Genomic DNA, 17,146 nt, shown 5'->3' on the forward strand with positions numbered 1-17,146 from the left:
AATCTCAGATATAATTAAAGACCAAGTTGAATATTTATTTACTTAAAAAAAAAAACGTTTTATTTATTATCATTGATTTATATTTATTTTCATATTTAAGGTTATTTCTAACCATTTGGATAATTAACTGGAATCGTTAGCCATTGTTTTGTATATTTAAGCACACTGTCTTAATGGAGAATGAAACTGTAGAGTAAGACACTGTGTAATATGAATTATTTAAATGTACTTTAGGACATTTAGTACAGTGCAGACATCCTTGGTTACGTTGGCAGAATACACACACACACACACGCACACACACACACACACACGCTCCCAGACACTTACACACACTTGCATACTCTCCTCCTCTTTCTGTCTCGTCTTCTTAATGTAAACAGAACAGAATTAAGTTCTGAACAATCTCTCCACAGAATGACTGGGAACGACTATTTCTTGTCAGCTAAAATGATGAATTGAAATATGACTGAGGTTTTCTGAGCATGGTCTCATTGTGCTGCCGATAAGGACGTGTGATACCGTTTCAGAGAATAATGTTAATCCTAAAAAAGATAAGTCTATTATTCCTTCATATTCATCCCCTTTTCATTTTTCCAACCCCTGGTTTTGTAAATATGATTTCTTCCCCTAAAGCAATCTCATCTTCTCGTTCCGTTGTGAGTCACTTTGAAATTGCTTTATCTGAAAGAGAAACCCTTACCACTACACACAGGTTTTTAGAAATAGTCATTAATGCTCTTTATGGTGTCCCTTCAGTGCCAAAATAAGGAAGCTTTTCTTTTCGGAAGCGGCACGGTCTGCTCTGGCTTGGCTATACTTCATCTCCAATAGTGTAGCTGTGTTGAACAGAACTTTACCAGTGGCTGTTCTCTCCCTGATCGTGTCTCACTCCTTAGGGCTCCGGGAGAGGTAGCAATAAACCACAGTGACTTCCTTGGGCTGCGAGGAGCGAGAGCTTCGCTTGCGAATTACACCTCAAGTACAAACAAGCATCTTTGTCATATTTAAGGGTTTATGTAAGCAACGAGCTGAGTGGTAAACGTTCAAATGAATTAAAACTTGTTTTATTTCTTTTTTTATAAATTGTTATTTCAACTCAGGGTTGGAGTTATCATGTTGTAAGTACCAGCTCAGAGCCAGTGTTTTAAGTGGGTGATAATCTGGCATTTTGATTTATTAGGCAATCTTAAGTGTTAAATATTTGAGCGTAGCCAGGGCCCGGTACTTCTTTATTTTGAATGTGTTGTAACTTATGGCAATGATTAATTAATTTCACTGGAGCACAGAATTTGTGATTATTTTAAGTGGTGTCCATATCTTGACTTGATCTGAACTGAAGGAGCCAACAGACGGTGAAATGTCATTTTTGCATTATTTTTCCAGTGAATGTAAGAATTCCAACTACCTGAACTGTGAACTGATAATGAATAGACTTCTTGGATCACAGAGTCAGTGGTCACGTTTGGTTTCTGAAATAGTCATCAGGCTTCTTTAGGCTGAAGTTTCATATACAGTATCATGCAGGCACAGGGAGACTGGGTCCGTGTTCCTGACTGCAGAAAGACACTGCAGAGTGGAATCCTGAACACTCAGGCTATTTGAATCCTGGGCAAATCTCAAATGACACCCTTTTCCCTATAGTGCACTACAAAGTCCACTACGAAGCAGTGCACTATATAGGGAACATGCACTATATAGCTGAACATGCAGCATATGTGACACCCTGCCACCGCAGTTCCATTTTGGGGCAGATAGAGACCTTTATGTGTCAAATAGGGGACAGTATAACACAGTACATCTAGATAGATGGCCAGTGTTGTGTGTTTGGTACATGATGAAGAGGGAGACATGTTAGTTAATGAGGAAACATTAGGGGCTGTTAGAGAAAGGTGTGTTTGTGTGTGTGTGTGTGTGTGTGTGCGTGCGTGCGTGTGTGAATTGTCTCTGTCCTCCCACATCAGTAGTCTCACTACAAATTCACAATCTCAGCCCTGAATGCGTTGTCAGGATTCTGTCTGGGATTCTTCACCTGATGGAAAAGACAGATTTGCACGGCGTAAGATTCATGAGCAAACATTTACTCAGCCGGAGAGGAATAGCAAAGCAAGGTGCCGTTACAGTGGGAATTAGACACAAAGAGAAGTTACTTTAAACATTCGCAAATAATGTGTCTCTCGCACTGCATCTGAAATGATTCTCATTCTATCAGACCCCGTAATAGGGACGTTGAAGTCATCCATGACCTTTGACCGCAGACAGATAAAATTCAGTTTTCTCTCACTACCTCCCCTTAAACACTTTGTATGACTATTATTTTCCCTCCCTAGCTGTACACCTATAGTATTACCAGTAAATTACGCTGGCAATAACAGTCTGTGTCTGTGTAACTGATTCATATAATATGTGGTCTGGCACTCCTCATTGGAAGATTATGGCTTGAGAAAATGGCGTCAAATAGCTGGTGTGTTAAAATGCAGGACACTACCAATTTAAGGGATGTCAAACACACCGACGAGGCAGACATTGCTGAGCCTTATTCACTCACTCATGCACTGTTCAACTCCTCCATAGCCCATGGACTCTGGATAGCGCTAGTCCAGTAAATATTGTTACTAAGGGTGGAGGGCTGGATGCTTCCGGCCCAGTTGTTTCTAGGACAATCTGATCCCAGGGCGGACCGGTTGGTACCCGCGAGGGGTGAAGAAAATGGGGAAAGACCTGCGATGGACATACACACATGTATGCCCAATGCACGCACACACACACACACACACACACACACACACACACACATGACACACACACCAATACACACTTACCCTCTGGTGCCATGCGTTGTCACTATCCATCTTTCTCAATGTGTACGGTGAGCCCTGACACTCTGCCAGTCACCCAGTCACCGCTATAGTCAGATCCTCTCTCTGTGGTCTGCAGCCAGGGTGGATCTAATTGACATTCTAATTGGCAGATTTGAATGCTGCCTTTAGATGGCTAATTAATTTGTCTCACCGCTGTCATTAAGGTTAAAGCACCATCTGATCTCTCGGAATATGATTAGCATATATCTGCATTATCATTATCATCGGATAGACACATGCACAGATTTTTGTTGAGGGAGAAACTATACCGTTGTCATGATTAAGATGGATATTGTATTAATATTTTGTATTTCCTTGATTTAAATGACAATATGATTCTCCCTTGTTTCTCGTTTAAGCAACATTTGATAGGTGAGAGAGGTTTCTTTCTCTTAACCAAATTTCTCATTACAAATCTGTATTTTAAAAAAATGTACTAATAATTTTCAAGTAAATTACATATAGTAAATAGAACCTGTCTTGTGGGTTAATAAACATCTAATTGGTTTCATTTAAAAATCCCCAATTTTAAGTTGAGTTAGGTAACGCTTCTCATTGTATTAAATGTCATTAAAATATCCTTATTTTTCCCTCATATATCTTCAAGTTTTCCTCGCATCCATCGCCCTTCCCCCCCAAAAAAATCTCCATTAGAATGTTCATAAAACCCTAGTAAAGGCAATCAGGCGGTGTTTCTCTGAATATTTTAAACATTGGGCATGTAAAATGTATGCCTAATTTGAATACTTATTAGTCGCCTGATCTCGGCTGCTGCTTTGTGTTTCTTGGGCTGAGATTCATCACTGGTTTGGGTGTCACACATTATGCCAATCTTACCCTCTCACTATGTCCTTCTCTCTCTCTCTCTCTCTCTCTCTCTCTCTCTCTCTCTTTCTCTCTCTCTCAATTCAATTCAAGTAGCTTTATTATTGGCATGGGAAACATGTTAACATTGCCAAAGCAAGTGAAGTAGATAATATACAAACGTGAAATAAACAATAAAAATTAACAGTAAACATTACACTCACAGAAGTTCCAAAATAATAAAGATGTCATATAATGTATATATATACAGTGTTGTAACGATGTACAAATATGCTGTTTCAAATCTCTCTCTCCTTTTCTCTCTCTTTCTCTCTTTATTTATCATGCTCTCTCCTTCTCCCCCCCCCCCCCTCTCAGGCTCTCTCCTTTTCTGTCTCTCGCTGACCCCCCCCTCCTTCTCCCCCCTCCCTCTGTCTCTCTCCCACCACTAATGTAGCTCTGCCCTGTTTTAACAGGGAGTGTTTGTTCATAAGCACGTCTTGTTCACTGCTTATTTACTGTGGCCGGAGCAGCTGTCACCCTGCTCTGTGTAACTCCTGCTCCTGTTTGTTCTGCCTGTATCCTGTTTATCCTGCACCCTGGACATCCTTTAAAGACGGTCTGCTGTTAGCTGGCTTTGTGACTGGGTCTGCCCCTCATCACACAGTTACACAGCCTGGCCCAGTCATTCTAATGGCATTTACTGATATGAAAATGCGGTTATGTTAGAAGCAGAATCTGTTTTGTTACCCGAACTGTGAGTTGATAACAAATTGGCGTCAGAGTTGGTGGTCACGTTTGGTGTCTGAAATAGTTATCAGGCTCTTGAAGACTAGAGTGATGCTGTTTCATATGCAGTGAGCTCCAAAGGTATTGGGACAGTGACACATTATGTTTTGTTTGGCTCTGTACTCCAGTACTTTGAATTTCAAATGATACAGTGACACACAAATATCATACCCCCAAGACATGCTCATCTCTCATCATTATTCACGATTCATTCAGGACTACCTGTAATCATGGTAGCATCCACATGAATGTAGAAGTGTTTAGAAACATATTCTATTCTTATTAACAATAAAAGTGACTCCAAAATGACACAATACATGATTGACCATTAATTTCTATTTGGGCACAAAATAATCTGAAACACAACCAAAACAAACAACACATGCTTGATGTATTCAAGGAATATGGGACCAACTTTCGACTACTTTAATACACATATAAGTGAATTTGTTCCAATGCTTTTGCTTCCCTAAAATTGGGGGACTATGTACAAAAAGTGGTGTAATTTCTAAACAGTTCACCCGATATGGATGAGAATACCCTCAAATTAAAGCTTAACGGTCTGCACTTTAACCACATAGTCATTGTACATTTGAAATCCAAAGTGCTGGGAGTACCGAGCCAAAACAGCAACTGTCACTGTCCCAATTCTTTTGGAGCTCATTGTATCCTACATGGAGGTGGGATCTGTGTTTTGACTCAAGAAACAGAGTGGCATACAGTCTATGGGCAAATCTGAAATGACACCCCACCATGCCACCTCAGTAGTCAGTTTGGGGGCATTTGAACCTGTACGTGTCCCGTTATTGACAGGATAACAGAGGAAATCTGTATTCCCACCAGATAGAGATGGCCAGTGTTGTGTGTTTGCTGCATGATGATGAGGGAGACATGTTAGTTAATGAGGAAACATTAGGTGCTGTTAGAGTATCCCTACTAAGGTCAATGTGTACTGTGTGTGTATGTTCGTGTGTTTGTGTGTGTGTGTGTGTGTGTTTGTGTCTGTGTATGTGTGTGCACTGTGCATGAGCACATGCGTTTGTGCACGGGCATGCATGTATATATGTGAGTGAGTGAGTGAGTGAGTGTGTTTAGCATTTCATTACCAGCATTATCTCTCAGTTCAAAATCAGTCATGCTACAGGATGTTTTGAATCAAAACGTAGTATTAGTTGCTCAGCCTATGCATGTGACACAATTGGTGTATTTAATTTAAGAAGGGAGGAGGGCTGTACTGTACCACCACAGATATAAGAAGGGATATTATTTGAATATGAATAACCATACATAACGATTTGAAATATCATTATTGCATACAGACTATATTAATGGTATAGACATGATATTTTATTGAAGGGAAATTGAAATTTGAAACCCCAAAAATTATACATTTGAATTATTAGGTATTACCTTAATGAATATGCTAATTATGGAGAGGCTGTCAAATAGAGAAGCCCCATCAGAGTGGTATTAGAGATGCAGAACACACCTCGAACAGTGTGTTGTGTTGGGTCAGTCACTGTGATTCGACTTATTTTATTTATTGTGAGGATTTCCACTGATCCTGGGCAGGACTCCTCATTGCTCCAACCAAGGTACAGAGCATTTATGCAGGGAAAATGATTTTTAAAAAAAAATGGATTACAGGAGAGGAGGCATAAATTATGCATAATTTATGCTGTTTTTAGCACAATCATTAGTGATATTCGTGATTTTTTTTGCTTCTTTTCTCTCCTTCGTCTCAGCTTTTCATATCTAATAGATGCTAGTGAAATTAGTTCAATATCTTACATTTATTTGCCCATGGACCAGTTTAATTGTGTCCCGTGGAGAACAGCAGTAAATGTTTTAAATGTCACCAAAATAAATGAATATTTGAGGTTTGATTAAAAAAGAAAGAGAAAAAACATTGAGCCAATATGTGACATATGAGCTTTTTCTCTATGGAAGCCTCGGAGGCACATTTTTATTTAGACACAGCTAAGGGAGAAGAAGCCTATTATATCATTTATCACCGGGTGATACCATGTGATTTGGACCTCCCCTCCCACCTCCTCCTCCCCTCCCACCTCCTCTACCACATTTTAATTTTGCATGATTAGCTGTGCGTCATTAGGCAACTTTGTTCATGCGAGACTCGCACTAAAATCCTGACAGAATCAAGACGGGGAATAGTTTAGGAGGGTCTGTGTGTGCCTAGACAGGGTGAGGGTATATCAAGGAGTGAGTGATCATGTAAAAAATAAAATAAGTGTACGTGTGTGTCTGACTATATATTTTTTTACGTCCGTTAGGAAAAGTATTTCTGTATATATATATATTTTTTAAATATACAATCATAAATGTGTCCTATACACACATATTCCCAACATGGACGTAGTGCAGCAGAGGCCCTATTTGTGCCTAAATTCTAGTTATTAAAACACTTACCACGTTTAGACTCGACCCTCCTTTACAAAGAGACCGAGAAGATGTGCATCTCTTTGTATTGCTTCATTTACACAATGAATGCATAATTCCTCCTGCGTCACCCCCCTCCCCCTCTTAAATGCTTTCATTTGCAGAGGTAATAATGGAAGCTTTTAAAAAAATAAAAAAAAAGGGGGAAAAAAAGAGGGGAAAAAATGAAAAGAAAAGAAAAGGGTTGTAACAAGAGCCTTAACTGGTGCCTCTTAATCACTTCTAGGTTTTAAGTCATGATGCAGGAGTCGGCCACAGAGACAATAAGCAACAGTTCAATGAGTCAAAATGGAATGAGCAGCCTGAGCAGCCTATGCAGCCAATTAGATGCTGGCAGTAGAGATGGAAGATCAAGCGGTGACACAAGCAGCGAAGTAAGCACAGTCGGGCTGCTGCATCTCCAACAACAGCAGGTAAGTTGTGTTTCTCCTGCACGTCACCATGCTCTAACTGCTAGCACAGGGCTCGTACTGACAGGGCAGGCACTCTTTTCTGGAGATGACACTGTTTCGTTTAGTATAGAAATAAGGTTGTGTTTTTAATTTATTTTTTATTTTTTTGGCGTGTTTATGATTGTTTTTATTGATAGTTGTTTATTGTGTGGTTGGGCATTTATGTGTTTGATTTTGACATGTTGCTGTTGAGGACTACTCGTCTAAGAGGTTGTGTAGTTGTTGCTGGTGTTTTAGTGTGTTTTTATTGATATTTGTGTGTGTGTGTGCTATGTTGAGAGCACACTTCGGCTGAGGCCATGTGAGCGAGTGTGTGTGTGAGAGAGGGAGCGGCGTACAAAGCCGGCTGGCGCTGCCGTTTGTGTGTGTGCGCCCTGTTTGTGGGTTTGAGAGCCGTGGCTCAGCTGTAACCACCAGAGGGCCTCCTAACTCGGTCCTATAGCCGTCCACTCTACTCTGCCACAGCCCCGGGAGGCAAACCTTTGACTGGGACACACTTCTGCATGCTCTCTGTTCTGACTGCTGTCTCTCATCTTGGCCTGTGGAATTAACAAAGAATTCATACATTTTTTTGTGTGTGTAAATGTTTAGTGTGTTTTTATAAAAATGTTCTGTTGATGGTGTCGATTTTATTGATTTCCGTGGGATATTTAAGTGTGACTGGGGCTGTTGTGTGGGAGCTGTGAGAGTCAGGCGCTGTTGGGGAGAGGAGTCAAGTGCTCGTGTCTTTTCATGGAGAATGATGGCTTTAACAGTTTGCCAAAAGAGCAGCGGTAGAGGTCGGGCTGTGCTTTGGGGGACCCTCGCCGTGGGTTTGGAACAATGCGTGTTGCTTCTGTGTATGGAACCCTGCGAGTGTGTGTTTGTGTGTGTTGTCTACTTGTAGCTGTGGTTTTTTTTGTTGCTTTGAGGATGTTTCTATATTTTTACGTGTAAGTTTGCGTCTGTGTGTGTCCATGTTAGTGTGTGTGTACACATATTGGTAGAGGCAGCTGAAGCCCTGTGGTTAAGTCGTGCCGATGTGTGTGTGTGTGTGTGTGTGGGTGTGTGTGTGTGTGTCGGATGGGTGGGTGGGTGGGGGGTGCAGCCAGTGTAGCAGAATGAAGCATGTCCTGCAGTCCTCCCCCGGCCATCCTACACCCCGCCTAACCCCCTGCCCCAGCCCTGCACCACCCCCGATGCTCCAGCTGGTGATTACAACAGCATCACGACACCATCGCCTCACCCCCTATTCATCATCACACTGCCTGTCTCTCTCCCTGCAGATGGCTGATTGGGGTCAGTTCTCTCCTTCTCTCATTATTCTTTTATGTTTTAACCTGTCCTACTGTGGAGGACTACAGATACATACTCACTGTATATCTCACCATAGGCCTATACCGTGCTATAGGGCCCTGTGTGCACAGGGCTGTAAATCTCTCTGCTCTCATTCACTAGTCTCGGGACTGTGGTGGAGTAGAGATGCTGGGACACATTTATTACAAATAAGTCAAAATAGTAGAAACAATAGTCATCTATTATTTGTTTTTTTATTTCACTGCCATTTTACATGCGTACTATTATATATATTTTAAATATATGATTATTATATTATAATTATGTATTATGTTATTATTTCACAAGGACACTTAAATTGCTTAAATCTAAAACGCACACCTAAGGCAACGAGAACAGCTCTTCTAACTTTAGTCAGAAACTCATTTACTGACAAAGGAAGTCGAAGCCATAAAAGAGAGCCACGGAGGGAAAGAGCAACGTAAGCATAAAGTATCTAGTTAAGTCGTTGAGATGGACACATTGTGAAGGGGAAATGTGGAGGGATGTGACAATCTTCTCCTGTAAAGAGCAGCTTTATTTCTGTGGAGAGACAGACACATTGAAATGAGTGGTCCAGCTAACAGGTCTCCTGAGGCTTTTTAAACAGAGTCCCTGTGCTGTTAACTTCACACACTTCCTGTTCTGGGCTCTGGGCTCACATCACTCTCCCTCTGGTCTGGTCTGTCTGTATGGAGAGGATACCTCTACCTTGGTTAGCATTGGTTAGCATAAGCTTACAGTTGTTTATGAGTGGTTAGTGGATTGGTATAAAGTGGTGTGTGTGTGTGTGTGTGTGTGTGTGTGTGTGTGTGTGTGTGCGTGCGCGCGTGCGTGCGTGCGTGCGTGCGTGTTTTAACGTGATTTAGGTATCTGCCTACTTACAGCATGGATTGTACTATACTGTATGTACATGCAAATGCTTATCTAAGTGTATTCCAGCACTTTGAAGAGAGCCTGGGTTTAATTTTCTGACATACAGTATTTGGAATGACATTGAGTGTTCCAGTGGGCATAAAGGGAGCTGATAGAATCTCCCCTCTCTCATCATGGTGCTGGAGAGGATGGTTAATAAGCACTGATTAATTCTCCACTGTCCCTTTGGGTTCAGCTGTTCCACAGTCATCGCAACACACCACCTACAGCTATAATTAGAAAGATGCCATTTTAGCGGTTTCCTCTTTTTTTCCTGTTGATTTCCTTGAAGGACGCAAATCAGCATGTGACACGAGAGCTTTTGAACTTTTTGGCCAAAAGAAGGGGAGAGAAAAAAAAATAGGGATTTACATGTGTACATTTTTTTTTTTTAAATGACAAAAATTCTTCCCCCGATTAAAAAAACAAGATAGCCTTCAGATGATTTCCATGCTTACGTTTGCATTAATATGAAGTGATTCAGAAACACTTCACTAAACAGGTGGATCGCAAAGGTCAAAGTCATTGCCACGTAGCAGGCCTCTTCCTGAATAATTAAAACGTCCATGTCACAATTGAATTTCAAGCACACATTATGTCATCCTCTCATCACCATATTCCCAAGGTCTCCCCTAAATAGGCCTAATTTGATTTTAGATTGTAGATTAGACGTCCTGTGTATCTGATTGCAATTTGCCAGTTAGGCCCAGGTAGCCACATAGTCATAAATGTTGCATACAGCCTAATTACTATGCAAAACCATGATGATAAAAGCACTCAGAAATGCTCTCATGTTTTTTTCCCCTTTTAATTAAATCAATCTATAAGGCTGCGGTCGTACAAATGTATTAATATGTGATTATACATGATGCTCTGCATTGATCTGCTGGATCCATACCATAATGTTCTTTAACAGAGCGGTTAGTTGATTGCAGTGGCCTATAATCTATATGGCCCTTATCAGGAGAATGGATGACTGAATATTTATTTTATTCAGATGAACTGTCCTGTTATGTACGGAGGCCAGATCCATTCATCTCAGCTCTTAGTCCCCTGGCAGTCCCATACCAGTTTATCTGTCACCAGTACCTGATACTCTGCAAAGGGAAGGATTCCAACCTTTCTCAATGGATTTCATTCTTCTCTCCCTGTAACACAAAACAACACAAAGTGTCTTTTCACATCTCTGGTTCCGTCTGCTGTTCCAGTGCCACTGTGTTTGTGAACATGCGTGCGTATGTGTGTTATATACATTATGAGAACATCAGCACGTTCCTTACCGAGAACAGAGTTTAAACAGCCACTTGGTGTGTCTGGCCTCGGCTTGTTGGTTTTCACAAGTAAACACTCTCCATCCCCTGCCACAATACTAATGACAGAGAGCTCCCCCATCAGCACCTAACAGACCTCTCTCTCTCTCTCTCTGTGTGTGTGTGTGTGTGTGTGTGTGTGTGTGTGTGTGTGTGCGTGTGTGCGTGTGTGTGTGCGCAGGGGGCCACTGGGAGTTTTAATTACTGTCAGTCAGGAGGATGCAGGCTCAAGACGCTTGTACACAACAGCTTGCCAGGGCTTCGGTTTTCCTCACAATCCATATTCTGGGTCTTTGCCTATAGGGAAAGTGATGGAGGTGGAGGTGGCAGTGATACATTAAAAAGTCACTGTGATGTGATGCTGGATGCTGTATATATCTGCTCCATCCCAGCTCGTCAGGACAAACAAAAATAATAATTCTCCCCCCCCCTCAGATGCAAATCTGGGCATTGCCCTTGAGCGTAATTGAAAGGCCTAATCACCCTGGTTCTCTCCCCTCTGGAGCCCGGTGAGGGAGGTGACTCTCATTTGCACTCTTACACAAAGAACCTCAGTAGGTTTATCTTTACAGACTGGCCCGACTCGAGTGTGTAAATAACACGCCTCACCATCAGCCTACTATAGACTACACTATGCTTTCAGTCAGGTCATGAGAATGGCTTTCCTCTTGAAATATGAACAGTTTGAACGAGATGTGTAGTCATCGTTCTAAATGGAGAGAAGAGTGTCGGTTTGAAAGGCGGAAAGTTGACAGGGACCCACAGTTTGTGTCTTGCGCATTTCTTTTTTTCCCTTCTCTCCGTCACAGTTTCCACAGTCGAAGGAGGGCCCCTGCCTCCCTGCTCCATGCCCCACTTATTTATGCTGGGTATAGCTCTACATTTCATTTCTAACATTTCACTACTATCTCCCAGACGGTCTCTTAAGTACTGCACATACAGCCTGACATATAGGTTCGTCCGTCTCCCCTCTACGTCGATGACACTCAAGATATAGGATGTGAATGACAGGCAGGACGACGTTGCTGCTGTTTGCTCCCCTCCCCGGACAAAACAGGAGTATTATTCCGTTATCTTTCTAGTCACCCCTCGCTTCTCCTTCTTTTTTCCCTGCTTTAAACCTGGAGTGTCCATCTGTGTTTAAGACACGTTACATGTGGCTTCGTGGAATTTACAGTGTGGCTCCCGCAGTAACTCCATTTCACGTCCCGGGTCTCCTGAGACCCACGGAAATGTCAAGCTGCAAGGCTTTGAAAGAGAGACGAGGAGGAGAGAGAGAGAAATGGGGATGGAGGAGCGGGGGAGAGGAGAGAGAGAGAAAGGGAGAGGAGAGAAATCTGCTGGAAACAAACACTTATGAGCATTTTATGCTTGAGCAGCTGGGTGCAATTGTGAGGGGAGTGGTGTGTGTGAGCGGTGCGCGTGTGAGCGCTGTGTGGGTTGAGATGCACCACAGGTGGAACACAGCAGGCTAGGGGGAGGGGAAGGAGGGGGGACCTGGCGGCAGGAGAGTGTGTCCACCGTGTAACCGACGGTATCGCTGCCCCCCCACACACACACACACACACACACACACACACATGACGAGCTGCCACTCTCTCAGAGAACATGTGGTTGATGAGGTCCAGAAAATAGTTAGCGTTAAATTTCTGAAGGCGCCATATTATTATGGGATGTTGTGGTACTTAGCATTAGCAAGATGAGAGTTAGTGTAGGCTCCATCCAATGTAGTAGTAGCACAGCATTCATCTCACTCCATAGTGCTAGAGTGCTGCTAGGACTGCTGTAGGTTAGAGCCAGTGATTAGAGCCAGTGATTAGAGCCATGGTTAACCTCTCTTTATAAAGAAGACCCAGCCAGCCAGTGCAGGTCAGGATCAATGGCCACTTCACAACTCATTTCCTTTTATGCCTCCTAAACCGCCCTGCTCCGCTCCCTACGACCGGGAAATAAATAGTGCTCGATCCATAGTCCTGGATCCGTAAAGCCCCCGGCTATTGCTACAGCTCAATGCCCAACAATAATTTATTTGCAGATGGCTTTTTTTCTTCTCTCTAAGAATGCATCTCAGATTTTTCACCCCTTAACAATAATTGTATTGAAACAGGCATTCTGTCATTGTTTGTTGCCCACTCCCCTGTCATTGACTAACAATAGACTAGCAGGTCGTTAATACGGCGAGGTGTGAGGGGCCAGTCACTGAAGGTGCATAATGCCTGGGTTCGTGATGTAGAGTTTGCTGGGGGGGGGGGGACGTCCTTAACGATGCAGTCGTAGAGACGAAGGCGTTGCTGCTTGCCTCACGCAAGCGATTCCCCAAAGCAAGTGGCTTAGACGTTTGATAGCCTGCGACACCGCTATCCATTTAACAGAGCTTAAAAATAACACATATGCATATGTCCCTACGTCTTAAGCTGACAACCAAGAGGCAGGATTTGCTAGGAGGCAGCTTTGGAGCGTTGTGAATTTAACAAGCATGTCGGGTATTACAGTTTCTCTCCGCTTTCGTCACGAAGAGTCCCAAATCAGCGTCCGAAACGCTTGCCTTGCAGTTGTTGTTTTTCCTTCCCTCCTGGAACAAATATTAAAATCTGATTAAATGGGATGACTAGAAGTAGGCAGCTCCAGTGTCCGCGGTCCTTAGTCCTTTTCTTAACCCCAACTGCTTCCGCTGTCCATTGACCAAACACCAGATGTCAGCTAGCAGTCTCTGCTTCTTATGTACGAACACTATCAGGTGACTCCAAACAGAATCTTCCTCCTGAATATGTGAATGGTCTTTTCCCCCCTGAAAGCTGTGGTTGGAAGCCTGCTAAGGGAAGGGATGCTCATCCTCCACCCACAGCCTCCCGACTAACCATGTATACATATGTAGTAGGGGCCTTTTTCCTCTCTCAGCCGGCTGCTCTTCTCCTCTTCAGGCCTTTCTAACAAACCCAGTAAATAAGCCCGGGCCTCACCTCGACCAAATACACAAGAGGCTTTTTCAAACAGACATACATGTCACTTAGCTCTGGCTTTACAGTCTGCCATTCTCACTAGCGGGCTTTCGTTTGAAGCTCCCCTCATTGGTCCAGAGGCCTTAGCTGCAGACGTCCCCGTTCCATTTCCTCTCCTGTCATTCTGGCTCGGATGTCTTCATCACTTCATCAGCCATTCTGGGTGTCTCTCCCGTCTCCTCTTGTCCGGTTTAAGTGGAGGTAAGAGTAGAAGACCAACAGCAAAGGACCCCAGCCTTGCAGACCAGACAGACACTCTAAATGAAGCTGCTCTCTGTTCCCCATCCCCTGCAGCCCGCCAGTCCTCATCAAGGCCCTAACCACTGGTTATTTACCCGCACTGGGACAACTTAACTGGGGTTGAATTGATCAGTGATAGCAGTGGGAAGCTGCTTCGTTGTTTCAGCCTGATAAGGGAAGTCTATGAGCATACGCAGAACGTGCCTTGTGGTATGCGTAGCAGCGCTTCAAGCTCGAGTTGACACTAAGCTGATATTGGGTTTCACGCTTGAGTCTTTGTGCACGAGGCACCAATGAAAATGGGACGATTTGATTGTTTCTGCATATGCATTTATCAGAGGTTTACATGATAAAAATACATTAGCTGAGTGACTTGGCCATGCGTGGGATTGTTGCTTTATGCATTCACTTTCACCTGTTTGGACTTCATCATCCAATTCCCTATGAAAATGATCATCGTCATTTGCACAGATGTCACTTTAATTTTTGTATTTTTTTTACCCCAAACGAGGTACGGGCTTCTGTCAATGTTGTTAGAGTGCAGAAATATTGCTTCTTCGGTACAAGTTTTTATCGTCCACATTTCCAGAGTTGATTTCCTAAATTTCAGACTTCAACATAGCAGCATGCTTATCACTTCCTGTACGCACTTTAACTGCGTTATAGGTTCAATAACACCAATGATATACAATGTAGGATCATCTGAACAATGTTGAGGATTGACACTCTTACAGTATGAAATCACACCCCCCCCCCCCCCACCCCTTCCGCTTGATCTACTTCTATGCAGTAGCTCCTTCCTTCGCTATAAATTATCTGTCATTTCCTTTTGATGTAGATTCAAGTCAGAAGTTTTTTTAAATCACCAGTGTAATTGTGCCGGCCTTGTGTGGAGTGCTGTGGAGGGAGTGATCATGCTTTTGGCACATTTATCAAAGCCTTAAAAAAAATATAGAAAATGCAAAAAAAATCCCCCGCTTCTCACATGGACACACTAAGTGAGCGACACAGTGATACATTTTCTTGTTAGGAGAAATTACATCCACTAACTTGAGCTACTTCAGCATGAAATTGAAAAAGAAGCGTTTCTTCGGAATTTCCATTCTTGATTCAATGAAAGATGTAGATTAGACCCGTTGGAAAGGGGAGGAAAAGAATGAAACTAAAGAAGTATGACTTTTTTCACGCTAGGAGGTTATTCTTATGAGCGTGTTATAGGATGCCGGTGGAAAAGGGGCTTTTGTTTATGGAAGCAAGGGTATAGTCAGCCAGGTAGTGGTCTGAAACAAATATATTTCATGTTGTTTTTTCCACCACTGTGTGTGTGTGTGTGTGTGTGTGTGTGTGTGTGTGTGTGTGTGTGTGTGTTTGTATGCGCTCGTGTGTGTTTTTGTGTGTGACCATCTGTGACTGCTTATGTCTACGCCTTCAGATGTGTTCACTGGCGTGTGTGTGTGTACGTCTTTATCTATGGGGCTTGTGCTCATCTCACTTCCCACCTTAGCCGTACACAACTCTCCTGTAGTCAGAGCGGTGTGGTGATAGCGCTGCCAGAGCCATAGCTCCTTTCCTCCTCTATCCCTCCCAGCCTTCCTCCACTTCCCAGCCTCCCTCCACTGCAGGCAGGCAGGCAGGCAGGCAGGCAGGCAGGCAGGCAGGCAGGCAGGCAGGCAGGCAGGCAGGCAGGCAGGCAGGCAGGCAGGCACGCAGGCAGGCAGGCACGCACACAGGCAGGCAGGCACGCACACAGGCAGGCAGGCAGGCACGCAGGCAGGCAGGCAGGCAGGCAGGCAGGCAGGCAGGCAGGCAGGCAGGCAGGCAAGACTCTGATTGATAGACGCGGTGTGTCAGAGAGGAGAAGATAACTGTATCTATCGCAGCTCACTTAAAGGTCAGACACACGGAGTAATTGGAATATTCACAAGACAACTGGATGAGATAGAGTGCTGGGGATGGTACGTGAAGAGAAGGAGGTGTTGGAAAGCGTAACTCCATAAGCAGGGAAACAGTTGACGGAGATGCATTGGCCCTCCACGGCTAGATGTAGTGGCCATTAACTTCAGTGATCTTTGGGGGAACCGGGCGTTCATTGAGATTGGGCCCCGGAGATCCATCACCCTAACATCTTGGATGGGCCGGAGGCTCTTCCCATAGAGGCTAATGACAACACAGGACCCAGGTAATCAAACAGAAAACAACCACTTTCTGGTCACCTAGGTGAAGGTGTGCTGAGGGAATCCGTGCGGAGTGTTATCTTGTGAATTTTTTCCTTGTTCTTTGTTCAGGACTGCTTCATTCCTCCTTGCATTGCCAATTTAATTGGCTACAAACATGAGAAACAGCCTAGCCCAATACAACTGCTGTGTGTGCTCTCTATTCCAGCCCATGCACAGTACTAGCCTAGCGCCACACTCAGCCCAATGGCTATTGGGCTAGCCATGCAGTCATTAAGGTTTTCATTTACAACTAAGGTCAGAGTGGCATTTAATCGACCCCGGAGGCAACACTTACCACCCAACCTGAGCCCCAGCCAGGGCCAGACCCACTCTATTGACCTGCAGCACGAGAGCCTCCGAGGGGGTGTGATCAACTGGCTACAGCAAAGCACACTGGAGCTGATTATCTCAGTTATCTGAAAGGTCCATTGCTGTGGAAGGGAAGAGACAAGGCCTCAGTCTACCTTTGCAAGATGTCGTTGTCAATCATAGACCGTATGTGATCCCTGGTTAAGTCCCCCGTGGTCGATAAGCACTAGTGGTGCATCAATGCGATTTGGTAATGATGGGCGTTAATGGTTGAGATTAAACACACAAACAAGCTCAAGGATAGTTAGTTTATAACCCATTCAGATATGGGCCCAGGCCGGGTTTTGGCATTGGTAATAATGAGTTGGATGTGGTGAAGCTTTACTCTCATATTGCATATTTTAATAGGATTTTGTTTACAGTCCTTTTATGACTCAAGGTTTTTGGCAGTGGAGTGTGTGTGTGTGCGTGTCCGCA

The 17,146-nt window shown here is 43.6% G+C and overlaps 1 protein-coding gene across 1 annotated transcript in view; it reads left to right on the forward strand.

The window, feature by feature from the left end:
- Positions 1-17,146, forward strand: part of LOC110490233 (forkhead box P2) — a 114,529-nt gene that overhangs the window by 41,220 nt on the left and 56,163 nt on the right. The window contains 1 exon segment of the mRNA XM_036944523.2: positions 7,141-7,327. Coding sequence (XP_036800418.2) covers positions 7,151-7,327 — 177 coding nt within the window. The 5' untranslated portion in view covers positions 7,141-7,150.

This window comes from Oncorhynchus mykiss, chromosome 15, assembly GCF_057628025.1.
Source record: "Oncorhynchus mykiss isolate SJ-2025 chromosome 15, ASM5762802v1, whole genome shotgun sequence".
In the NCBI taxonomy this organism is placed as follows: domain Eukaryota; kingdom Metazoa; phylum Chordata; class Actinopteri; order Salmoniformes; family Salmonidae; genus Oncorhynchus; species Oncorhynchus mykiss.